The sequence below is a fragment of the Prunus mume genome, linkage group LG5, assembly GCF_029339155.1.
Source record: "Prunus mume cultivar Tortuosa linkage group LG5, ASM2933915v1, whole genome shotgun sequence".
Lineage (NCBI taxonomy): Eukaryota > Viridiplantae > Streptophyta > Magnoliopsida > Rosales > Rosaceae > Prunus > Prunus mume.
The window spans coordinates 8,050,302-8,077,104 of record NC_142702.1 but is presented as its reverse complement, the minus strand read 5'-3'; the positions used below and the strand labels follow the sequence as shown (position 1 = coordinate 8,077,104).

The 26,803-nt window shown below is 41.0% G+C and overlaps 1 protein-coding gene across 1 annotated transcript; it reads left to right on the top strand.

The window, feature by feature from the left end:
• Nucleotides 1-3,022: 3,022 nt before the first annotated feature.
• LOC148916796 (uncharacterized) lies at nt 3,023-3,397 on the top strand. The gene has a single exon (XM_089052290.1). The coding sequence runs from the start codon at nt 3,023-3,025 to the stop codon at nt 3,395-3,397; it is 375 nt and encodes a 124-aa protein (XP_088908416.1).
• Nucleotides 3,398-26,803: the final 23,406 nt, after the last annotated feature.

Sequence of the window (26,803 nt, the reverse complement as noted above, 5' to 3'; positions counted from 1 at the left end):
CCACTCTGCATATGATTACGGGTATGATCCCTATTTTTGGTTATCTTGCTCGTGTTTTAATTGACCCGGGGGCCACACATTCTTTCGTAGCACATAACTTCGTACCTTATGTCAGTGTGAGACCGATACCCATGACAGGAAGCTTTAGTATTTCTCTACCCACAGGGGAAGTTATGTATGCGGACCGGGTATTCAGAGAATGTTATGTTCAAGTAGACGATGCGTGGTTGGAAGCCAATTTGATTCCTTTAGAATTAGTGGATTTGGATATTATTTTGGGGATGGATTGGTTAGAGAAGCATCATGCGTCCGTGGATTGTTTCCGGAAGGAAGTGACACTCCGGAGTCCAGGACAGCCTAAAGTGATTTTCCGGGGAGAACGTAGAATCCTCCCTACTTGCCTTATCTCTGCTATTACAGCTAAGAGGTTACTCAAGAAAGGGTGTGAAGGATTCCTAGCTCATATCATCGACACTCGAGAGATCACCTTGAATCTGGAAGATATTCCCGTTGTCAGTGAGTTCCCTGATGTCTTTCCAGATGATCTTCCTGGGTTACCTCCTGAAAGGGAAATTGAGTTCACTATTGAACTTCTTCTAGGCACCAATCCTATTTATCTAACTTCTTATAGGATAGCACCAGCTGAACTCCGGGAGTCAAGATTCACAGGAATTAGTGGATGTGGGTTTCATCCGACCTAGTGTTTCCCCATGGGGTGCACCGGTGTTGTTTGTGAGGAAGAAGGATGGGACTATGAGGTTATGTATTGATTACCGGCAGTTGAATAAGGTGACAGTACGTAACCGGTATCCTTTGCCGCGGATTGATGATTTGTTTGATCAGTTGAAAGATGCCAAGTATTTCTCTAAGATTGATCTAAGGTCAGGATAACATCAGTTGAGGATTAGAGAAGAGGATGTCCCCAAGACCGCATTCAGAACGCGGTATGGTCATTATGAATTTCTGGTAATGCCATTCGGATTGACGAATGCTCCAGCAGCATTTATGGATCTCATGAACAGAGTGTTTTGACCATATTTGGATCACTTTGTGATTGTGTTCATAGATGATATCTTGGTTTATTCTAAGACGTTGGAAGGGCATAAGAAGCATCTAAGGTTGGTATTGAGGACTTTAAGGAGGAAGCAACTTTATGCCAAATTTAGCAAGTGTCAGTTTTGGCTGGATAGAGTGGTGTTCCTTGGACATGTAATCTCAACGGAAGGGATTTATGTGGACCCACAGAAGGTTGAGGCTATTGTGAATTGGGTACAACCCACAAGTGTGACGGAAGTACGGAGTTTTCTGGGCTAGCAGGTTACTATCGTCTATTTGTGGAAGGGTTCTCTTCGATAGCAACACCTCTCACGCGGTTGACAAGGAAGGACGTTGCATTTGAGTGGACGGAGGAGTGCGAACAGAGTTTTCAAGAGTTGAAGAAGCGATTAACCACCGCACCTGTTTTGGCTCTTCCTGATAACTCGGGGGCTTCGTGATCTATAGTGATGCATCTTTGCAAGGATTGGGATGTGTTCTGATGCAACATGACCGGGTGATTGTTTATGCCTCGAGGCAACTCAAAAAGCATGAGCTAAATTATCCAGTCCATGATTTGGAACTTGTTGCAGTAGTGTTTGCTTTGAAGATTTGGCGGCATTAATTGTATGGTGAGACATGTCAGATTTTTACGGATCACAAGAGCCTCAAGTATTTCTTTACCCAGAAGGAGCTAAATATGAGACAACGGCGTTGGTTGGAATTGATCAAGGACTATGATTGTACGATTGAGTATCATCCAGGCCGAGCTAATGTGGTTGCAGATGCATTGAGCAGGAAGACTACTGCGAACTTAGCCCATATTAGAGCAGCCTATCTTCCGTTGTTGGTGGAACTACGGAAAGATGGAGTAGAAATGGAGATGACTCAACAAGGTGGAATCCTTGCTAGCTTGCATGTGAGACCCATTATGGTGGAACGGGTAATTGCAGGCCAGTTGGAAGATCCTACACTTTGTAGGATAAGGGGAGAAGTAGAAAATGGAACACGGAAGGACTATGCCAAAAGGGGAGACGGAGCCATGGTAAAAGGAGCTCGTCTATGTGTACCTAGTAAGAATGTTGAGTTGAAAAGAGAAATCATGGAGGAAGCCCACTGTTCCCCTTACACTATGCATCCGGGTAGCACGAAGATGTATCGGACGCTACGGGCATATTATTCATGGCTGCATATGAAGGGAGACATTGCCAAGTATGTGAGTAGATGCTTGATATGTCAACAAGTGAAGGCGGAGCGACAGAAGCCATCGGGACTTATGCAACCACTTCAGATTCCTGAATGGAAGTGGGAGCGTATTGCCATGGATTTTGTTTTCAAGCTTCCACGTACTTCAAAGGGTCATGATGGAATTTGGGTGATAGTGGATAGACTCACCAAGTCTGCTCATTTCCTACCCATCAAGGAGACCTATCCTTTGACAAGGTTGGCAAAACTTTTTGTGGATGAGATTGTCAGATTGCATGGAGCACCTGTGTCCATTGTATCGGACAGGGATCCTAGGTTCACTTCTCGATTCTGGAGGTGTTTACAAGAAGCTATGGGTACTAGATTGCAGTTCAGTACCGCTTTTCACCCACAAACCGATGGACAATCGGAAAGAACTATCCAGACTCTGGAGGACATGTTGAGGTCCTGTGTGTTACAGTTTAAGGATGCATGGGATGTTCACCTCGCCTTGGTGGAGTTTGCTTATAATAACAGCTATCATTCGAGTATTGGGATGGCTCCTTATGAGGCGTTGTATGGGAGGTAGTGCAGGACTCCTATTTGTTGGAACGAAGTGGGTGACAAGAAACTAGAAAAAGTGGATAGTATCCGGGTAACAAATGAGAAGGTGAAGATGATAAAAGAGAAGTTCAAAACTGCACAAGACCGACAAAAGAGTTATGCAGATAACAGGTCCAAGGATCTTGAGTTTGCAGTTGGGGATTAGGTGTTCCTGAAGTTATCACCTTGGAAGGGTGTGATGAGATTTGGGAAACGTGGGAAGTTAAGCCCTCGTTACATTGGACCCTATGAGATCACAGAGCGAATTGGACCTGTTGCTTATAGACTTGCCTTACCCCCAGAACTATCTCGAGTTCATGATGTATTCCATGTATCCATGCTCCGGAAATACATGTCAGATCCTTCTCATGTATTAGAATATCAACCTGTGGAGTTAGAAGAAGATTTGTCGTATGCGGAACAACCAGTACAGATCTTGGATAGGAAAGAACAAAGGTTGCGTTCTAGATACATCCCGGTAGTGAAAGTCTTGAGGAGAAGCCAAACTGTTGAAGAAGCTACTTGGGAACCCGAAGAGCAGATGCAGGCCAAGTACCCTTATCTCTTCCATTGACAGGTACGTGAATTTCAGGGACGAAATTTTTATAAGGAGGGTAGAATGTAACACCCCGACTCCGATTATTTTCTTATTTTAATTTAATTAAGAGAAAATATTAATTTACCCTTGGGTTAAAGGTAATTTTGATCAATTTCTTATCCGGGAAGATTTTGGGACCACGAGTGGTTTGGTTGCGTAGGTGGTACTGAGACGTAACCATAGACAGGCGGTAGGCTTCAATCGGAGATTTAACGAAGTTTTGGCGATCAAAATACGTTCGGTGGCGGAACCGTAATTATTTTGAAGGGTTTAGTAAAAATCAGATTTTTCAATTTTTACCTCACTCTCTCTCTCTCTCCCGCAGTACACTCTCTCTCTCTTCTCTCTCTCTCCCGACTCTCTCTTTCTCTCTCTTCAATTCTCTCGGCCCGCAACGGGAAGGGCCGCACCGGTCCCATTGATTCGCTCGGTTCCGATCACAACCCACCCCATTTCCCGCCGAAAACCCGATTCCAGGTACGGCTTCGGTTTTTCTCCTGCCACCGCGACGGCGCAACGATTCCGGCCAGTTTTTCCGTCCGAGTGTGGTATGTTTTCGAACCCTCTCAGTATGCTCTAGCTGATTTTGGGGTAGGTTTGGATCGATTTTGAAGTTTGGAAGTGAATTTTGAAGTTTTCGAACCCTCTCAGTATGCTCTAGTCAATGTGAAATTCCGGCCACTTGCCGTCCGAATTGGACTTGGCCGTAGTTGAAAAAGATGATCCATTCGTCGAGTAGTATCTAGGATTGGAAGGGTGGCTCGTGATTTGGAGATTTTCCGTCGCCGGAAATTTCTCTACACACCCACGCGCTGCCGGCGCGTGTGGCGGCGGGTGGGCAAGGCTGGTGAAGTTGCTCTTCATCTTGATGAGATCCTTAGGTTGTCACGAGTGCGTAGGATTTTGCGGATCTCAATTTGGATGTCGTTTGAGTATCGAACGGATTTCGCAAATTGCGCGTTATCCGGGTTCGATAAGTTCTAACCGTTGGATCGTTTCCAAACTGAAGTATGTCGATCTAGGTACTCTTAGAAACCTATAGGAATTCGCGGATATGAATCGGAGCCCCGGATATTCCAATTCAATAATTTGAAGTTTAGGGAAATCGCGATAACCGTACGATTGGAAGCGATTCCCAAACCTCGTAACCGACCTTAGGATATTTCTTTGGACGTACACGCACCAGAACTTGGGGATTTAAGTATTCCCTAGTTACTAGGCTTCCCACACACGCTGCTGGCGTGCCGGTGGGGTGGGAAGGCCATGAGATTGCGGGTTTCACACATCTCGCTGGCGCTTTGGTGTGTGAGACACTTTCCATACGTGTCGCTGGCGCGCGCATGGGAAGAGTATGTATATTGCTCAAGATTATCACACACGCTGCTGGCGGTGCCGGGGTGATGATACTGTCTCGCGCGTAGGACTTGTTATGAGATTTGTGAGCTACACGGTCGCTGGCGCGCCGCGTGTGAGCTATGGAGTTCCGCCCCGCTGGACTACTCATCCCGGACGTGGGTTAGTGTTCGAAACTCGTGTACCACCTAACAATCCCTTGGATTGTTTCCCCGGTACATTAGTATGGAGAGAAGAATATATTATATTATAGTTTTAGTTATATATGTATATATATATAAGTGTTTACGGGTTGATGAGAGTTGCATATCTTTGGGAAATGAGTTATGGATTTGAGATGTGGAGATGTATTGGACTTTGGGATAATGTGTTTTGAGGTTTTAGTTTCTGAATTGTGAAACTGCATGCTAGAGCATTATTTTTACATGGTGGGGTTATTATGTTGATTTAAAGTGCAAACTTTATTTTTGTCCACTCACATATTTCTGTTTTGCGCCCCCCAGGCAGTAGTTGCTTTTGGAAGCGCTGAGCAAAGTTCTGAGCTCCAAACTTTTCATCAGCTTGTTAGGGTCTGTGTAAATTCCTTCTACTCCACTGTTTGTTGTAAACAAATTCTGTAGATGCTCTGTTATCGCCCATGTTAGGTTGCTACTTGAGGCCGGAGGCCATTTTATGTTGGATTGTTGTATGTTAAAAGCATGCTGGCAGTTGGAATATATCTTATGTAAATTATGCAGATTGAATATTGTTGGATTTGAGCATTTTACAGGGGAGACTCTGCCAAAATTTTGGTAGGATGTCTTGGGTTTTAGTTAGTGGGCCCGATCGGTGATGTCGGCACTAAGACGGGTCCGCCTCGGTTTGGGGAAATTCAGGGCGGGTCCTCAAAAGAGTTTGGTTGCTTCAGGGCCTAAAGGCCTTTGAGATCAACTTATCTTGTTTTGAATTTGTCAATATGACTTTGAGAGTTTTTGTTTTGATTGAAATTTTTTGGCCCTTAATCCTGTTCACCTCCTCTCATTTTTATAGAGACTCTGAATGAGGGTCTATTCTTTAATATCTGGGGGCAAAGATCTTTTGGAAAGGATTTTTTTTTTTTTCCTTTTCCAACATAAAGAAGGGGGAAGTTACTAATATGCTATGATGGTCCGTTTGCTTTTTCTGGAAAACAAACTCTCTTGTTCTTTGCTTATCTCTTGCAAAACATAACCTACTATGATGGTCCATTTGCTTTTTCTAGAAAACCAACTCTCATGTTCTCTGCTTATTTGTTGCAAAACATAACTTGCTATGATGGTCCATTTGCTTTTTCTGGCAAACAACTCTCCTGCTCCCTGTTTATCTCTTGAAAACGTAATCTGCTATGATGCATAGTCTTTCTGCATATAGAAAGGAAACCTGGTCTTCTTTTCCTATCATTTTAAATGGACATGGAGAGTGTTTTCTGGTTAACCTGCTTTTATTAACTCCACATCACTTCCTCTGCCTTAGTTGAAAACTTTGACTTTCAAAGTCAGAAAGTCACATGGGTTCTTTTTTAGAAAAGATCTTCCCAAAAAATCTGTTGACTTGCATTCTAGGATTGAGATTAATGGGGATGAGAGCTTTTTAGAAGCTAGGCCTAATCTTGAAATCCATTTAGAAGTTTGATTTGTCCAAATTAAGTTGCCATTTAATGGCAATTAATCTTTAATCTGTGATTCTAATCCTTGCTAATTTGTTTCACAAAGGTCTTGGCCTCTAAAACTACTTGGGCTGATTTCTGACTTCAAATGAAGCCCAAACTTCTATTTTCTGATTGGACCAATGACAATTGAGATAACATATGGAATTTAGGCCCAAACAATAGTGAATCCATTTACAGTGCTAACATTTACCAATGCAAAGTTCAAGGAGATAAACCAATTGTCTCGTTGCGATCAGGTCAGATAAATAATATCAATCTATGGTCAAATTAGTTCATGAAAGAATTTTGCACCTGTTTCTTCAAAAGTTTTAAACACCAAAGAGTAACTAGAATACATACTACCAGTGGAAACTTGAAACATGATCAAAGAAAATACAAGTGAACATTGTTTACACCATAATCAACCGAGCATACCCAGCACCAAGAGCATCAACACCATGACACATGTCACCACCACAGCGACTTGCGCAAAGTCCCACATCGGAAATCTACACAAACCTTCCACTTTCACCTCCCTATAAATAGGGAATAGTGTCCATATGAAAAGGGGACTTCTTATCTCCACTTAGAAGAGGATCCGGGTCTCAAAGCTAGACCCTAGGGCCGGGGACTCTCTTCTAGATCCCTGACCTAGGCATCTCACTTGTCATCTTTATATTCGGGTCCAACCCAATGTACAAATGTAATCATACACTATTATAATGAGAACACACTTCTCCGTGGACGTAGCCCATTCATTAAGCGTGAACCACGTATATCTTGTCTTCTTTACATTTATCGCTTGCCCAAGTCTTTACATACATGCTTAAGGTCCTCACCTTCATCCATCATCCATCACACATCATCACTAAGTTGGACTCATTCTTGGCCTAACCAATTTGAGCATCAACAAACATCTTCCCTACATGATATGTACTATGAACAACGCATCTGCTACTTCCAGAGTCAACTGAGGAATGCACATAAAATGGCGCCTTGAGCCCTATCTCTATGAAACCCTCAGTTTCCCCCCAAACCCCTACCATGGCCCTAGCTTCCAGTGTTCGCCTTTCTTCCTCCATCCTCCGCTACCGCCTCGCCGCCCCACTCTACCCGACCCGATTTTCCAGCCTCACAACTGCCGGAGCTCCGCTGTCCGCATCGCCCTCCTGTCCGGAACCCACATCCCCAATCAAGGCGAGGCTCGGACAACCCCTAAAAGGAGGACCCGAGGGGCAGAATGGGAATGGAAGTGTGCTGGTCAAGGACACAAGTGAGAACAGCGAGGAAAGAATCGTTCGTGTTGAGCTCCACAAGGAGGCCACAAGCGTACATGGCTTACGCTATGTCTGTCCCGCCGGCCGCGCCGCCAGATGTTCGCACGGTGTGAATCCTGCGCACCGTCGTATTTTGTGAGTGATGTTTGCTTAGTAGATTATTTGGTTCCTGAGAAAATTTGCTGGGAATAAAAGAATTTCTGTGAGTGATGTTTTATTTGTTCAGTGGTGTGGGGATGGAGGTATTATGGGGTAAAGTAAGATTTTGGTCTTAACTGGGCTTCGTGTCTTCGAGTTTTGGAAAGCACCTGTACCCAATCTGTTTTGGGGTTCCAATTGTGAGAGAAATAGTACTGTTTTCAATTAAACTTGTTTTGCTGTTCCCGTTATGTTGATGTATTGTTTTCGTGGACAATCCATCCAGTGAATATATTTATTTTGTTTTTCAATAGATTTTTTCTTACCATAAATAAATAAAATGCATCTTTAGGCATCCATGGCTGGAAATTAAATACCAAAGAGCTTTTGAGGGATGGAACAATCAATTTGGAGAATGGAAGCTCAACATCATTGATAATTCTTTGAATGGACAAGCACCATCAGTTGCTGCCTCTTTTCATGTTCTATCTCTATGTTTATTTGCTATATATACTAGGCGATGCCCCTTAATGTCTAACATGTATAAAATAAAAAATAAAAAAAAATCCTCGTATCAAATAATTCCAACTTTCTGGATTCGACTCCATTTCTTTTTGAACCTTTTGTCTTTGTAAATATTGATTTCACTATTACGTTTCACCATTTGCGCGACGAAAGATTGCGCGACGAAGACTAATTAAATCGTCGCGCAAACGATACTTGTGCGACGAAAGAAACTATTCGTCGCGCAATCCACTGAAAATTTGCGCTACCAAAACTTTTCGTCGCACAAAATGTATATGCGCGACAAAACAATTTTTCGTCGCGCAAACAGAGTAAAAAGCGGGGAATTTTTTGGCGCGAAACATTTGCGCGACTAGAAACATCGTCGCTAAAGCCAACATTGCTCGACGGAACATTGGTTCGTCGTGCAAAAATGACAGATACCAGTGGGTCCACTTATTTAGCGCGACGAGAAGATGTTTCATCGCGTAAGAGAATGAGGGATATTTTGTTTTTGGCGCCAAAATGACCTGGTTGGGATATTTTTTTTTGCACGACGTAAGTACTCTTCGTCGCGTAAAGTTCCACGTTTGCGTGACGAAAATTGTTTTTGGCGCGACGGAATTTTGTTTTTGCGCGACAATTGTTGCGCGACGAAAGGTTGCGCGACGGAAAGTACTAGCGTCGCGCAAAAATTAGATGTCGGCAGGTGTTTGCGCGACGAAAAAACGGTTTGCGCGACGGACGATTTGGTTTTTTGCGACGGAAGTTTGCGCGACGAATTTGTGTGTTCGTCGCGCAAAGTCCTTCTTCTTCATATTAGAATTCTGCCATTGTAGAGGCAGAATGCAAAAACAAAGCATTCTGCCTCTGCCTCTCTCTCAACCTCTCTGCCGCTGCTGGGATTTCAATACATTGATTGAGTAAGTATTTTTCGTCATTAGTTTAAAAGTATTAATTAAAGTTCGTACTAAGGTTTTTTAATTTGTTTTCGTTAGGGATATTTGTAATTAGCGATTGGTGGAGAACGATTAAGAAGGTATTTTATTCGTTTTATATATTAATAATGTTAATTTGTTATGTTTAAAATGTTCTTGTGAAGTTATATTTATATTATGTTGTTAAATTGTGTGTAACGTAGTACAATCTGTTATGATGTACGAAGTTAATTGAAATTAACTTCGTGCTTTTATTTTTATGTTTAGTAACACTTAGTTTCCCGTTCGAGATTAGTTGGATTTCGTGCATGGATGCGTAATGCATGACTGCGGTCCAATTAATTCTTGAATTGTCCCATTATTTGGACAGTTTGGTAATGCATAGTGTTGTCACGTAATCTATGGCTACAGGATTAGGTTTCGATTGTGGATATTTCGTTGTCATCTCGGTACGTTCTTCGGGTGGTACGTAGGTATTTATACCTATGGCCACCTCAAGAACTATGAGCGAGATGTCGAAATTCATCCACGTCGAAATCTAATCTCATGCGTGAGGTTACGTGGCAGGAGTATGCATTCCCGAATGGGATAGGACCCTTACCGGAGGCATAAGGTGACATTATAACTTCGTATGAAGTTGTTGTGATTGTTGTGTTGTGATTCGGTTTGGAATTATGGATGTAAGGTGGATACAGAACCGAACAGATGCGCAGACGAATACTTGGATGGAATCGAGGATTTTATTGAGTTTGCACGTAGACACAACCCGGGTGCAACTAGAATCCGTTGTCCTTGTAGGAGGTGCAACAACACGTTATGGGAGACAATTGAAAATGTTGGATTTCATTTAGTAAGGAATGGAATGATTGAGACATATCGCATTTGGAACCTTCACGGGAACAATTAGAGCATGCTTCGTCTTCAAATGCCACAAGATTGGACAATGTTCAACCTATTGTGGATGCTAATGATCAAGTCATGGATATTATACAGGATGTTTTTCCATTTGCATCGACCAACATGAATCAAGAAGAGCAAGATGATGTGCCTACACCAATAGACAGTGCGGAGTTTGAACAATATGAGAAATTGTTAAAAAATGCCAACCAAGAGTTATACCCGGGGTGCGAGAGCTTTTCCGTTCTCACGGCCATTGTGGAGCTAATGCACGGAAAAATAAGTATCGTATGTCGAACCTGTGTTTCGATTACTTTTTAGGGGTTTTCAAGAGAATGCTTCCGACGGACAATTGTTTGCCGAAAGACCATAAACAGTAGAAGGTGTTGAATGGTCTTGGATTGGGTTATGAAAAAATTCATGCTTGCAAAAACAATTGCATGTTATTCTACAAATAGCATGAATCGTTGGATACATGTCCTATATGCAATGAGCCGAGGTTCAAGATGATATCTCAGAATAGGACGACTAAGATCCCACAAAAAGTCATGCGTTATTTGCCCCTGAAACCTAGGTTGCAGCGATTGTATATATCGACACATACTGCCATAGACATGAGATGGCATAAGGAAAAATGGGTAGACGATGATGTGATGCGGCATCCTGCAGATGGGGAGGCATGAAAAGAGTTCGATCGAACGTTCCCCGAGTTTGCTGCTGATCCCCGAAATGTTAGATTGGGACTTGCCACTGACGGATTCAATCCGTATGGGGTTCTAAACCAACACCACAGCACTTGGCCGATTTTCGTATTCCCATATAATTTGCCGCCTTGGAAATGCATGAAAAAAGAATACATGATGATGACTGTTTTGATAACTGAGGATCCTGGGAGGTCGATCGATGTTTACATGGACAAACGGTGTTCGCACGCATTTATAAATCAACTGGGAAGATGTTCAATTTGCGAGCAGCAGTTATGTGGATCAGAATGATTTCCCAGCATATGCAATGGTTTCTGGGTGGAGCACAAAAGGTTATATGGCATGTCCTGTATGCAAGGAAGATGTAACTTCTGGTTGGCATGCTGGAAAAGTTTGTTACCTTGGTCATCGGAGATGGTTGCCATGGGACCATGAGTAGAGGGAAAAAGATAAAGAGTTCGACGGGAACACAGAGCGTCGCCTTAGACCCAGAGAATGGTCCGGTGATGAGATATTGGACCAGCTTAACCGGTTGGATTTTGCTCTTCGAAAAAGCAATTAGTCGTATCAGACCTTCTACACATATGAACTGGACGCACAAGCCTATGTTTTTTGAGCTCCCATATTGGTCGAAACTAAAATTGAGGCACAATCTAGATGTGATGCATGTTGAGAAAAATGTATTCGACACATTGGTGGGCACGATTCTAGATATCGAGGGGAAGACAAAGGACACGATCAAAGCTCGTCTTGATTTGGAAAGAATGGGCATACGAAGGGGTTTATGGATGAATAGGGACAATGATAAAGCTAGAAGGGATCTTGCATTCTTTTCTATGAAACCGAATGACAAGAAAGAGTTTCTAAAGTTTGTATCGTCAGTAAAGTTTCCCGATGGGTATGCTTCTAATATCGCACGTTGTGTGAATGTTGACGGGGGTAAATTTACTGGACTTAAGAGCCATGACTGCCATGTGTTTATGCAACGCCTACTTCCTGTTGGTATTCGACACCTATTGCCGGAAGATGTAGTGAAGCCAATCATTTTGTTGTCCAGATTTTTTTCCCAACTGACGGCAAAAACTTTGCGAAAAACGGACATGTTTCAGTTGCGCCATGACATTGTCCAAGTCCTATGCAAGTTTGAGATGATATTCCTCCAGCTTTCTTCACAAGTATGATGCACGTGATGGTTCACTTGCCAGAAGAGGCATTACTTGCTGGTCCTCAACTATCGCTGGATGTATCCAATAGAAAGGTATATAATCCTTATCGTTTGTGTATGCATCATTATCACATGCTTGCTAATTTCAATCATATCGTTTTATTTTGGCAGGCTTCTCGGAGAGCTGAAAAAAAGTGTACGCAACAAACCGAAGGATCAATCGTAGAGGCTTGGGTTCAATATGAGTCGCTTACTTTCTGCGGAATGTATTTAAAAGATGTGGAGACGGTTTTCAATCGTCCTCAGCGCAATCATGATGGAGGTATGAGAAATGAAAAACTTTCTGTTTTTGCCCAAAGCGCACGACCCTTTGGAGATCCTGGACGCGGAGAGTCGTTTTCTAGAAATGACATGGAGGTAGCGCATTGGTTCGTACTGAACAATTGTGATGAGATCATGGGATACTTATATGAGCATGAAGAGATGATGAAGCGAGAACATCCATCACATTTGGTTGCCCAGAAACACCGTGAATTGTTTCCACAATGGTTTTTGGATTCTGTAAGTTATCAGTGTTTGTTATTTGAGAAATATAAATTGTAGTTTTTAATTTTGTCAGACTAACATATGAATGGTTTTGTATAATATTAGGTGAATAAGTTGAAATCATCGAATTCCCCAACTTACAGTGATGAGTTATATAACTTGGCGTTCGGCCCGATTCGCGCTGAATTGTTCTCGGGTTGTAATATCAACGGCGTCAAATTTTTGGCCGAAGCACGAGATGACAAGTTGTGTACGCAAAACAGCGGTGTCCATGTCCCAGTGGTGGCGAAAGTACGACATTGATTTCTATGGCAAACTCACAACTGTCGTGCAATTGCTTTACAAAGATCCATACCAAGTGATCATGTTTAAGTGTCGATGGTTTGACACCAACCCAAATAGGCCGGGAAGTGTTAAAATCGATCATGGCTTACTATCTGTGAACATGAACAGAACTTGGTATGATGACGACCCTTATATTTTGGCAAACATGGCAACACAAATTGTGTATCTAGATGACCCTAAAGCCGGAAGCGGTTGGAACGTTGTTCAAAAGATGGATCACAGGAACGTGTATGCTATACCAGAACTAGATCCAACTGACAACGACGTCAACAATGTGGCTGACCAACGTTTGGAATCTTCAATGGAAAATGATGCGGAAACACTTCGAGATACTAATGTTATACAAGAGCCATTTCAAATACAAGGAGTGTCTTCAATCGAAATACCGATTCAGTCAATTACAATTGACCTCGGTGATCTTCCGCGATATGATGTTGCAGTTGGCCCGAGCAACGACGATGATGTAGTTATAGAGGACGCGGGGAGGAGGAGGAGGAAGAGGATTGGGAGACCGAAAGTGATGATAGCAACGATAACGAAAGTTATTATAGTTCAGATGATGAATGATTAATTTTTTTTGTAATTTTATTATGTTAGTGGACATATTTTGTGTAATGCAAATGTTTTCATATATGTACTTGTTATATCCAAACATTATATATGTGCAGAAATGAAACATTATTAAAATAAATGTAGTTATAAACCATTGGTAAATAAATATATCCAAGTAATTTGTATCATAAAGTTTAAATTTATTTTGACAAAAAACTTTTAACAAATGAAAACCATATAACCGAAAAAATGAATACAAAGAAAATAAAATTATCAACAATCCTTCCATTCTCAAATCAAAAGAAAATACAATAAATCATACTTTCATACAATTAATTATATGTAATGATGAATAATTCAGATTAATAATATGTGAATGAAAATAACCTTGCACGACGAATGCATAATTGTCGCGCAGATTTTGCGCGACGGAAAACGTACACGTCGCGCATACTCTATTATTTGCGCGACACATATTTTCGTCGCGCAAGTGCCTTTTGAGTGACGACCAAGACACCCCGTCGCGCAAACATATACACATATATATATATATTTCTGATATATACACACGTATATAGTTGACATTGACGATCGAAGTAGTTCACTGTATTCACATAGGGTTAAACAGTATAGCTGTAAAAAATCATCAAAATCAGAGTCAAAATAACCGTTAAATCATGACTTTTCGTTTATAACCGTCGAAACGCTTTTGTCCCGTTACTTGATCTCTGAATGTTTTTTTTTTCTCATTTTCGACGTATACGATCTCGAAGTATAAACAAACATATTTGACGGCTAGATTACTGAAACTAGTTTTCTAGAATGCGTATTCCATAAAAACACAATATTCAAAAAAAATGAATAATTTCTTTATACATTCATTCAGTCTAACATAAGATTATGTGATGTCCTGTATCTGTAAATATCTGAAATCAAGATCGAATTTCATTTCTGTATTCATATAGGGTAAAGAACCGCAGCGGTAAAAAATTTTCAAGATCGGAGTTAAAATCACCGTTGAATCGGGAAAATTTATTTAGAACCGTCGAAAAGTTTTGTCCCGTTACTCAATCTCTGAATGTTCATTCATTATGATTTTTGACGTATACGATCTTGAACTATGAAAAAAGAAGATTGCCGGTTGGATCATTGAAACTAGTTCAGGAGTTCGGGTTTAGGGCTTAGGGTACAGGTTTTGGGGTTTAGGGTACAAGGGTATGGTTTTGCGCGACGAAATACCAACTTATTCGTCGCGCAAAAGATCAGCGACGAAATATCAACTTATTCGTCGCGCAAAACCCTGAACAAAATTCGCTGCCCTTCTCCGCTCCAACACTTAATGAAATTTTGTTTGGCAAAAGACAGATTGCGCGATTTAACATGAGTCCCTTCGTCGCGCAAAATCATTTACAAAATTCGCTGCTCTTTTCCGCTCCAACACTTAGTGAAATTGTTTGGCAAAAGCCAGATTGCGTGACGAACATGAGTTTCTTCGTCGCGCAAACTTAACAATTGCAGCCCTTTTCTATCCAACACTTGGCGAAATTTTGTTTGGCAAAAGCTAGAATGCGCGACGAAGGAACTCATGTTCGTCGCGCAATATCGTGGAATTTATCTTCCCGCCTAAAATCAAATCCCAAAATTTGGTCGGACAACTTTGCGCGACGACACTAGGTTTTTCGTCGCGCAAAGTTTATATTTTCAGAACTTTGCGCGACGAAATCATTTTTTTCAGTCGCGCAAAGGTCATATTTTTATAATAATGCGCGACAAAATTGCATTTTTTCGTCGCGCAAAAGTTATTTTAATGAATTTTGCGCGACGGATTTATATCTTCGTCGCGCAAAGTCGAATAAGTTTTCTGAAAATCGCGATCTTCTCCTTCTTCCCCAGTTTTTCAAACGGAACCCTAAACCTCCATTTCTCTCCGCCGTGACCTCAGCCCCTACTCCGCCCTAATTGACCGCCGCCACCAACGCCGAACCTCGAGCTTCTCCGCCGCCTTCCATCCTGCCGTCGTTGTTCTCTCTCCTCCGTGCACCAAATCCGGCAATTGAGGTATGCTTTCTAGGCTATTTTTCATGCTCTAGCTGATGGTTGTGTAGGATTTGATTGATTGTGTGCATAGGGTAGTGAATTTGAAACCCTAGGTTTCGGCCGGTTTTGAAATTGAAATTCCGGCCACTTCCGTCCATTTTTTGGGGTAGGTCCGAGAACAAAAGTGTCTCCAATTGATGTTTTCAACCTAGGGTAGGAACCTTGGCCCTTAATTTTTAGGATTTCCCGGTGATTGTTATCGCTTAGGGCACCCACGCGCCGCGTGTGGTGGCGCGTCGGGTACATGTGGCATAGGGCATTTTGTCCCAGTGCAAACATTTTGTTGTCACGAGCACGTAGGTGTGCTCGGATTGGAATTTGGTTATCGTTTGAGTCTCGAATGGTTCAAACCTATTGTACGATTTTAGGGTTTGATATGTTCGGACCGTTGGATCGAGCTGAAACTCACGTATGTGGTACCATGTATTTATAGGATCGTTTAGGATTCGACGGATCGTGGATCGGAGTCCCGGATACTCCGAAATCGCAAACCCTAGGTCAAACTATGATTTTAATTAGTTAGTTCAATTTTTTAATGACATTGTATGTGCTACATTGGATTAATGAAATTGTGCAGATGTCAGACTTGATTAGACGTCGTAGGGCGGTGACGGCTACACCGAGTTCGAGCCCCGGCTCGGCCACCGGCATCACCGCCACCGCTCCAAAGATCGATGGAGCAGGACCACGTGCTAGCTGGTCCTGGGGATCCCAGGCGGCTGCATCATCATCTTCTTCGGTGGTGCAGCCTCTTAGCGCTAGGCGGCGACACCGCCCACTACCACCAATGACACCACATCGATCGATCAGATCGGTGCCTCGGGGCACCTACAGGTAATACCCTTCCACTTGCATTTTTTTGTTTTTAACATTTTTTTAATTGAGAATTTTATGGTTCAATTTAATTGTATATGTAACAATATTGTCATATCCCTTTGCAGCCAAGAGGAACACCCGAGGGCCGTGTCGGTAGCTGAAGACGGCGAAGGTCACCCGGGTGACGAACGTCGTATCAGCATCGGATATGACGAGCGCCATCGGGCTGCACCGACGGCGGACTTGCATAGCTCCTTGGCCCACGACATTGGCCACGTCGTTCGGACCCATTGCCCGATGCAATGGAAGTCTTAGAAGGTCATCCCTGACGAGATCAAGATGCAAGTTCGCGGCCAGTTGTCGGTATGTTTCCTATCTTTTGATTATTTTTCTTTCAAACTTTATATATTTCTATTACTTAATGTATGTAATCAATTTATTGCAGACGAACTACGACTTAGAGGACATCAACGAGGAGACCTTGGCGTACGTCAACAGACTCTTCGATGAGAGGTACAAGCAGTGGAAGAGCGACTTGCACCACCATTTTCAAGCATTTGATGATCCGCAAGTCGCTCTTCAGGAGGGTTGCCCGAAGGAGCTTGAGGGGCGGGAGGATAGTTGGGCGTGGCTCTGCGCTCATTTTCAGGCGCCCGATTATGTGGTATTTTTTTAATAATATTTGTTTAATGTTTATTTTATTTTTTATATCTCATTATTATTTTATTTATTTATAGTTCAATTATTACGTTTTATTTTTTGTATAACAGAATAAAGCCCAAGTGAATAAGGGCAATAGGAAGAAGAAGACTCTTCTTCACCATTCCGGCTCCAGGCCCTTCTCATATAGGATGGATGCACGGCGTCGGGTAAGAATAATATAATTTATATTTAATTTTTAATACGTCATTATTATTAATTTCTTTTGTTCATACTAATATTTTCCTTCTCTTGTTTAATTAAGGGGGGGTCGAAATTCCCAGAGATCGACGTCTTTGGTGACGTTTATGTTCGACCTGGGAATGAGTTGGCCGAGTCCCTTCATGTAAGTATTATGTATTTTTAATTCTTATGTTACACTTTCAATTTATATGCATTTTTGAATTTATATTTTATGTAATGTTAAACAGACGACGATGGTGGAGAGGAGCCAGTTGGTTCTTCAAGAGTCCGCCTCCCAACTTCCTCCCGAGACTCCGATCGAGTCTGTGGATCCTCCGCATGATGCTGGATTTTAGATTTTGACGCAGACGTTGGATCGACTCTCGGGAGGAGGCCGGGAACGTATTGTAGGGGGATGGGGAATGCCCGACGAGGGAACCTCGACCGCGGTCATCGTCGCAGGCACGACGAAACGTAAATCGTCGCGCAAAAAATTTAAATAACACGTCGACAAATATATTTTAATCATGCGCGACGAATAATTTCGTTGCGCAAAATGGGTATGCGCGACGAATATGATTTCGCCGCGCAAAGTTTCTTGCGACGACCACTGTTTCGCTTGCGCAAATATTTGTGCGACGGGCAATGAGGTCGTCCCGAAATGTTTTTTTAAACGAAGTTGTTATACGTAAGCGCAAACCGCGCGACGAATTGTCTTTATTCGTCGCGCAAATCCTTTCTTCACGAACTTTGCGCGACGGACTGTGCGCGACGAAACTTCTGCGCACATAATTATGTGCGACTAAAATCATTTTTGCGCCACGAAGACCCCTTCGTCGCGCAAAGACTAAAATGTAGTAGTGTTTAGATCACATTATAATTAGTTATTTAGTTCACGTGGTCTCCTGATTGCTTTGAAATTTCATTGTCCAGGATTTCTCCCTACGGTACATAGACAAGGGATAGTAAACAAGGAGTCCACCAAACAAACTACAAATGATTACAAAAAAAAAAAAAAAAAAAAACAACGAAACCTACAAAACCACATTATCCTATAGATGACTCCCAATTTAGCAAAATAGAAAGGAAAAGATCCCTGAAATCTGATGTAACTGAAGCCCAATGGGACGACAAAAACATCACCCTCTCCCACAGCTCTTCTATCCCCATCCTCTCATTCCCCTTCATCCAAATCACCCACAAAACAGCCATCTTGCAACAACCCCATAAGACCCGAGCCTTATTTCCTTTTCCAAAAGCAGCAAGACTTTCACTAATTAATGAAGGGTATCCTTGCGGAATTACCCAACTGACTCCAGCCTCCTTGAATAGTAAACAACACAAGTTTAAAGCTACCTGACTATGGACAAACAATGATCTGCATCCTATCGACCCATTTTTGTTTTTGTGTTTTCTTTATTTTCCATTTCATTTTTCCTTTCGAGTATTTGACATTTGGTTTTCCCTGTGACAATTGCAAGAATTACTGGAATACATGCCAAGGCCTGATTTTCCAACTCAAGGATTGATTATGGGAAACCTTGGGTAATTTGGAACCATTCCTTCGCTATCTGAAGCATGGTTCATTCTAGTAAGCTTGGACGAAAAAGGGATAGCCTCCTCCTTGTAGTAGTTCTTTCCTTGGTTTTTATCAGTTTCTGTATAACGTTTGAATAGGTTGTACTAAAGGGATGCCTTCAAATTGAATGTGATGATGGGCAGTGGTGATATGTCTTATGATGCATACTTGCTGCTAAATTCATGGGGTATACTACTCCGTTCGTACACAGAGTTTTGTTTCATTTTTTCTGAATAAGTAAAATTGCCATGAAACTTGAGCTTAAGGTGAAGATAGAGTAAAATAGTATATACTAATGTGATTGAATTGAATTATCCCTTTTGCTTATGCTGATGGCATCTTCCTTATATACGCATAAACTGATGTTGAATTGCTTGATTCTAGAACAAAGAGAAGTGCAAGTATCATAAAGGAGGTTTGCCTTGGTCTTCTTGTCTGGTTTGCATTAAATATGCATGTAGTCTTAGATTCTCATGAAATAGTGTATTTTTTTTTTAGTGATTTTATACTTTGTGAATGACTCAGATCCCTCACCAAACCAACAAATCAGCCCTTGTGGAGAAGATAGCCGAACTTGTGGAAAATAAGGTGACATTCTTGCAAGCAGCAAATGATTCTAATCTCAAAGGTTCCAGTGTTTAGGGTCCAAATTCATTTGTTAGTATTATAATTCTTATTTAATATGTGACTATATTAAATCCAATAAGTACAATTATATTTATCCAAGTTATTTTGTTGATATCATGTTGACCTCATATCGTAGAGACTTCAGATTCTGGCTTTTGGTTCTTCAGTGGTGATTGCAATTTCTCTCCCTATACTTCTCTAGTTGATTTTTAGGGCTAAAAATTGAAACTTGCATTTTGGTGTTGAAAGTTATGACTTTGATTGAATATTATAACTTCAAGGAACCAAGATATTTTGGTTTGGAAACTAATTTTATAAAGAAAATTAAATTAGACCATTGTCGTTGAATATTAAATAGTTTTAGTCAAAAACTGAGCTGTAATAAAAATATCCCAAATATTGGTAGAGGTGTACAAGGATTGTATGATAAAATTCAGGCTTATTTACTGTAGTGCCCTTTGAACCTTTGGTCAAATCTCATTTTATCCTTTGAAAGTTAAAATGACCCAATTTTCCCCTTTGATCGATGTTTTGCATCTCAATTTACCCTTCATCGTCAAGTCAGTCAAAAGCTCTTTTAAAAATGTCGACGTGGCATGAATGGGATCCACAATTTTTTTGAATTCGATTACATGGAGGTGCCATGTGTAAAAAAATAAAAAATAAAAAGATTTTCTTTTCAAAAACTTAATTCAATTATTATTAATAGAAGAAAAACAAATGAAAAAATTAACAGGAAATTAAAAAACCAACAACACCGTCTTCTCCACACTCTGCCACCCCTTCACCATCGGAACTAACAGATCTCCTCCCTCATCCCAACCCATCCCTTTGTACCTAGTATCTATAAAATGTGGTCTTCTTGTAATAGGGAATTGCCTTAAAATATTGCCTAGATCATGATTGTGATTTTGATGATGATGGTTGTTTGTGCAAATAATCTCACAGGAGAATATTCGCTCTGGATCCTTCAACCTTCGATCTTCCTTCTCTCTCTTTCTCGATTCCTGTAAAACAGATTGGAGTAAATAGACCACACCCGGGGGTGTTGGCCAAAGGCCCTCCGATGCCTAATTTAGTTCGAGTGTTTGTAGAAAAACAATAGCTAAGCAAAGGGTACGGAGTAGTGTTTATGTAGGGTGTGAACCGGGCGGCCGGAGCCGTGTGGAGAAAATATGGAGAGTGGAGACGGAGAAAGAGCTTCGGGTATTTTTCTCGGGTATAAGGAGTAGGTTTAGATGTACCTTAAATGATGAATGAAGTAGTCTATTTATAGGGCCTCGGGGCTAGGGTTTCGTAGAGATCGAGTCGGACTTAGATAATATCTGATTTAATGATATTATCTTCTCTTTATTGAAGATAATATCTAAATTAAACGATATTATCTCTTTTTATGAAGATAATATCTGAATTAATGATATTATCTTCTCTTTATTAGGATAATATCTTAATTAATGGTATTATCTCATTAAATAAAGATAATATCCCATTAATTAAGATATTTATCCCAATTCATTAATTGGCCAAATAAACTGGTTCAATTAATTAATTTAAGAGATAATCTTCTTTTCCACGTGGCGTGCCCTGATTGGAGACGGAAATATTTGCTCCCACAATGGTGTAAAAGGTAGGCTGGGTTTTCATGGCTGAGGGGAGAGGAATGGCCTCCATCTCAACGCCCCAACCCCAAGCCAACCATTCTCTCTCTCTCCAGATCCGTCGCAGACTCAACCTATCCACAATACCAGATCCAAACCTTGAACCAAGGCCATGCCACCGTCTTTATCACCAAGTGTTTTGCCCCTGCAATCCAAAAACCCATCCCCACCACAAATATGCATTGTTCTTTATTTATTTATTTATGTTTTTTTATTTTTTGTGGTGGGAATGGCTTGTGGTGGGTTTAGGTGGATATGGATGATGGTGGGTGGTGGTTTTTTTTTTTTTTTTTTTGCGGCCAAGTATGGTGGGTGGTGGTTAGTTGCAAAAGAATAAGGAAGGCTGATGGGGGCATGGCTTTTGGTGGGTTTGGGTGCTTATGGATGATGTTGGGGTGATGGTTAGTTGCAGAGGGAGGAGGAAAGATGATGGGGCCACCTTTGGGGATAAGGAGAAGTTGGGTAGATGCGTAAGAGCAATTTCACCCATTTGCCCTTTGGGGGGGCCTAGGACAGCCACTATTCACGCGAATAGTGGTTGCCTTTGCAAAAAGTCATTCTGTTTCCACCCGTTGTCATGGCAAAAGAAAATTACTACTCATTTTTTTGTTTTTTTCACAAATTGTTTTACCTCAATAATTAATTTCTATAATATTTTTAGAAAAGATTTTCGGGTTCCTATGTGCCAAGACTATTCATAATCGGATAAAATTTCCGGATAAGATTTTTGGGTTCAAATTTCGAATGAATTTCAAAATTCAAAATTCAGATAAATTTTTGGGTTCAAATTTCGAATGAATTTCAAAATTCAAATAAGATGAATTTCAAACTTCAGATAAGATTTTCATCCTATCAAAACAAGTCACGTGGCATCTCTATCTGGCCAAAATTTTATATAAAACCAGAGGCTCAGCTCATACCTCTCACACCACATCTTTCTATATTTTCATTTCTCAGACTTTAGAATTCATACTCCATTCTCAATGGAAGATTTGAGGAAATGCTTGGAGAGGCAAGAGTGAGAAACAAATGAGAGAAGCCGTAGACGAGCTGAAAGGCAAAGGTTGCAGAGAGAAAAAGATGAACAAGTTGTCATAGCAGTGGCTTTGCTTGATGAAGAGAACAAAGGTCGCTGCCGTGGTTCACAAGTCGACTGTGGCCCGAATGTGGACAGACATAGGCATTCTCGGGGTAAGAATCTTTTGGAAGATTATTTTATCCCAACTTCTTTATACTCTGATGTTGATTTTCGAATGCGATATAGAATGCAACCCCATTTGTTCAATAAAGTCATGCATGATATTTGCAATTATGATACATACTTTGTTCAAAAGTGTGATGCTGCTGGGGTTTTGGGACTTCTTTTGGAGCAAAAACTTGCAGCTGTTATACGAATGTTGGCGTATGGTTCATCTACTGATCAGGTGGATGAGATTGCCCGGATGGGAAAGTCCACTACGTTGGAGGCCTTGGTAAGATTTTGTGATGCAGTCGAAACTCTGTACACTAGGGACTACCTGCAGACCTACTCCCGAGGACCTCCAACGGCTTCTACGAAAAGCCAAGCTCGAGGATTTCCAAGAATGATTGGTAGCATCGACTGCATGCACTGGCAATGGAAGAATTGTCCAACTGCCTGGCAAAGGAGATTACAGAAATAGAAAAGGCCAAAAAAGTATCATCCTTGAAGCCGTTGCTGGCTTCGATACATGGGTTTGGCCTGACTTCTTCGGAGTTGCCGAATCCCAAAATGACCTCAACATGGTGGGTCAATCCTCGGTCTTCAACGATGTTTTGAGAAGCCAAGGCCCCAATATCACCTATCAAGTCAACAATACAGTCTACCGGACGGGGTATTATCTAGCTGACAGCATCTACTCGAGGTGGACTACATTTGTCAAATCCATTTCGAATCCCCGATCCCAGAAAAAAAAATTATTTGCTTCCTATCAAGAAGGATACAAGAAAGATATTGAAAGGTGTTTTGGTATCCTTCAAGCTCGGTGGTTGATTATTCGAGGTGCGGCCCGTATGTTTGATGAAGAGGTCCTCAGAAGCATTATGATGACTTGCATCATCCTCCATAATACGATTGTGAAGGATGAGTATGATTACGATGCTACAGAGGTCTACGAACTGGATCCCATGAACACGACCTTGACGCGAATTTATGAAAGGCTCATGGGGCCAAATAGAGAATCATTTGAGCCAGATCCGTTGGTTAGGGATCGTCGTTTCATGACCCGTATGGTAGATCGATATACAGAGATTGCAATCTTCGTATATTCATGAAAGGCGTCAACTTGACATGATGGAGCATCTATGGGCGGTGAAAGGCAATGACGGTGAATGATGGAGCATAGATGATTTGGTTAGGTTTTATTTAGTTATGGTTTGGTTGTGTTGTTGTTGTTTTTTTTTTGTTTTTTTATTTTTTTTTATTTTTATGGTTTGGTTGTGGTTTTTTATTATTATTGTGCTTTGGTTGTAGTTTCTTTTTATTTTTTAGGACAAACTACAGTAAACCCCCTAACCTATAAGGTCATTTATGAGTTCATACCCGATTTTGGGAACATTTATGAGTACATACAAAACTTCTCAAAAACTTACAGATCGTCTCCCTCCATTAGCGAATCCGTCAAGAAATCCGTTATCTGCCTACGTGGCAAATGTGGGCTCTATTTTTTAATGAGGTGGACTTCCACGTGGACTAAAAATTAATAAAAAAATTATATATTTTTCAAAACTAGTTTTAAATTATTAAAATTATTTTAAAATTGATTATAAAAAAAAAAAAACAAAAAACAAAAACCAACCCAGCCAACCACCACCACGACCTTGCCCACCCCTTCCCAACCCCTCTCCGTCGCAACCCCAACCACCCTCATCGACTGCATCTTCCCATCCCAGATTCTCCTAGATCTGTTTCATATCAGATTAGGTTTTGAATTTTGACTGACCATCTCAACTCAAAAAGCAAGCATTATGCCCTGCTACTCATTCAACAACAGAATCCAGATGACAAATTTATAGTTGTAAAATTATAACACATATTTCTAAAAGAGATTGGTATTTCAATTTCAAAGTTAGACTCAGTAAAAATGCATACATCATTTGATAAATCGATTCATAAAAGATAGCGTTAGCCCTCATGGCAGCGTGGCCTGCCTGCTGATGCGACACGTCTTTTACCCAGACGCCCACAACCACCATCTTCAACCTGCACCATCTTCCCACAACCACCATCTCCAACCTGTACCAGCGCCACCCACCCCCTGGCATCTCTCTCTGGAACTTCTACCATCGCCTGACGACCCACCAGCCGCCTCTCATCATCCCACCCAGCCAACCCCCATCCTCCCTTCCTCCGACTTAACCCTTCGTCGATCCACCCCAAACCCACTGCCAATGTCGTTCTCTCTCTCTTTCTCTCTCTCTCCAATACAACCAAACTCCACCTCCCTTTGCTTTCCACGAGTTGCCGCTTCCATTTTTAATTTACTCAAGCTCAGTATGGATGAAATTTGGGCAGCAAATATTAAAAATAAATAAATAAATAAACTGGGCAGCAACATCACCTTTCAAGATGCCAAAATGGAGATTTCAGAATGAAAATTTCAAAACAAATGTCTAGTATTATCAAACCAAATAGCTCAAATTTGAAATTTTATTCAATCTAATGGCCTCGAATTCAAATTTCAATTCAAATTTCATTTTAAAGAAATATCAAATCTAGACATCCAACCACGGCCTTCCATTTCCCTTCCATCTCCAATGCCAGAATCAGATCTGGATTTTGTGTGCACTCAGAATCAGATCTGATTACTTTTGAGACATTAATGATGATGCAGGTCTCTATTGTGTACTTGGGATCACTTCCTCATGGAGTGTACTCTCCATTGTCTCACCACCACAGTATTCTACTGAGAGTTATCCAGGGAAGGTAGTCTATGCAGAGTTTTCCTTGCCTGCAGTTTTTGGGTCTCTAAAGTTGAAGCCTTTGGCGGGCGGGAGCGGCGAGAATCGGAAGCTATCGGCGTCGAGGCCGGCCATGAGCTCCCATGAGTTGATAACCTCCGAGGAGGATGAATGCGTTTGGGTGGTGGTTTGTGTGGCTAGGGGCTAGGAGGAGAAGAGATCGGGAGGGAGGGAGAGAGAGAGAGAGAGAGAGAGAGAGAGAGAGAGAGAGAGAGAGAGAGAGAGAATCTGGATGAGGGTTGGGGGAAGATGGTGGGTGCGAGGTGGGCATATGCTGGAGAGGAGAGGAGAGTTCTGGGTTGGGGTGGGTCGAGAAGGAGGGAGAAGGAAAAAGAGAGAGTTGTTTAGGTTTTTATTTTTTTAAACAAATATTTATTATTTTTTAAAAGTAGATAATTTTTTATTAATTTTTGGTCCACGTGGAAGTCCCGTCATCAAAAAAAGGGTCCTATTTTTGACACATCAGCATTTAACGGATTTTCTGACGGATTCGCTAACAGAGGGGGCGATCTGTAAGTTTTCGCGAAGTTGTATATGTACCCATAAATGTTCCCAAAATCGGGTATGAACTCGTAAATAACCCTATAGGTTGGGGGGTTTACTGTAGTTTGTCCTATTTTTTATTATGGTTTGGTAGTGGTTTTTCCTTTTAATTATGTTTTCTTTGATGTATGGAATATGTTGAATAAAAAAGTATTTTATTGAATGCTTTGTTTATTAAATAAAGAAAGCCAATACAACTACTAAAATAAAGAATTACTACTACTAAAATAAAATACATGAATTACAACAAATAAAAATACAAAACATGAAAAATACAAATAAATAAAAGGTATGCCAACTAATTAAACGGTTTTGATCATTTAACCAATCCATGTTGCTAGGTCCATCATCACGGAAAAGTCTTCTTCTCATAACATCCCTTCATTTTAGCTTCCAAAATTGTTTTGTTTCAGGGGACATATGGCTTGTATCCATGACCATGGTTTCCCGATCCATCTTCTCAATGTGTTGTTTGCACAAATAATCCCCTTCTTGTAAATATTCTGCTCGAATTGCCATCTCATTCTCTTGGTGTTTCTTCTCCATTTCAATTCTTATGGCAGCCTACCTTGCAATTTCCTCCAAATTTTTTGATATATTAGTGCTAGAATTACTCCCTTTCTTTGTCTTCGCAGCCTTTCAGCCAATGGGCCTCGACTCCTTTTCGATGAGTGAGTCTTGACTCATAGGGGAATCTCGAGGTGAATCCGATGTCGTTGAATCATGGAGTGGCATCTCGTTTAATATAACGGGGGGACCCGTGGGAATAATTCTGAAGCGTTTGCAATTTTTCACCACCTCCCAACATTCATGATGGTTGAAAGTTTTTTTGCCTTACCCAATTGCATCAAACCACATTTGTGCTTGTATAATCTATGAACAAAAAAAAATTGAAAATGCAAGAAATATTTAAAATATATTGGAAATGCAAGTAACATAAAAATAATAATGGAAATGCAATTAACCTTACAAATATATTGGAAACGCTTGATTAGGGTTGAATATGGTGAGTAGGGATTAAAATTATATTTGTTTCACAACTCAATATATCATTTTTGGTCATTCTATGTTAGGTTAAATTAGTAATTCAATAAACAGTTTAGTAGTAGGATGTGCT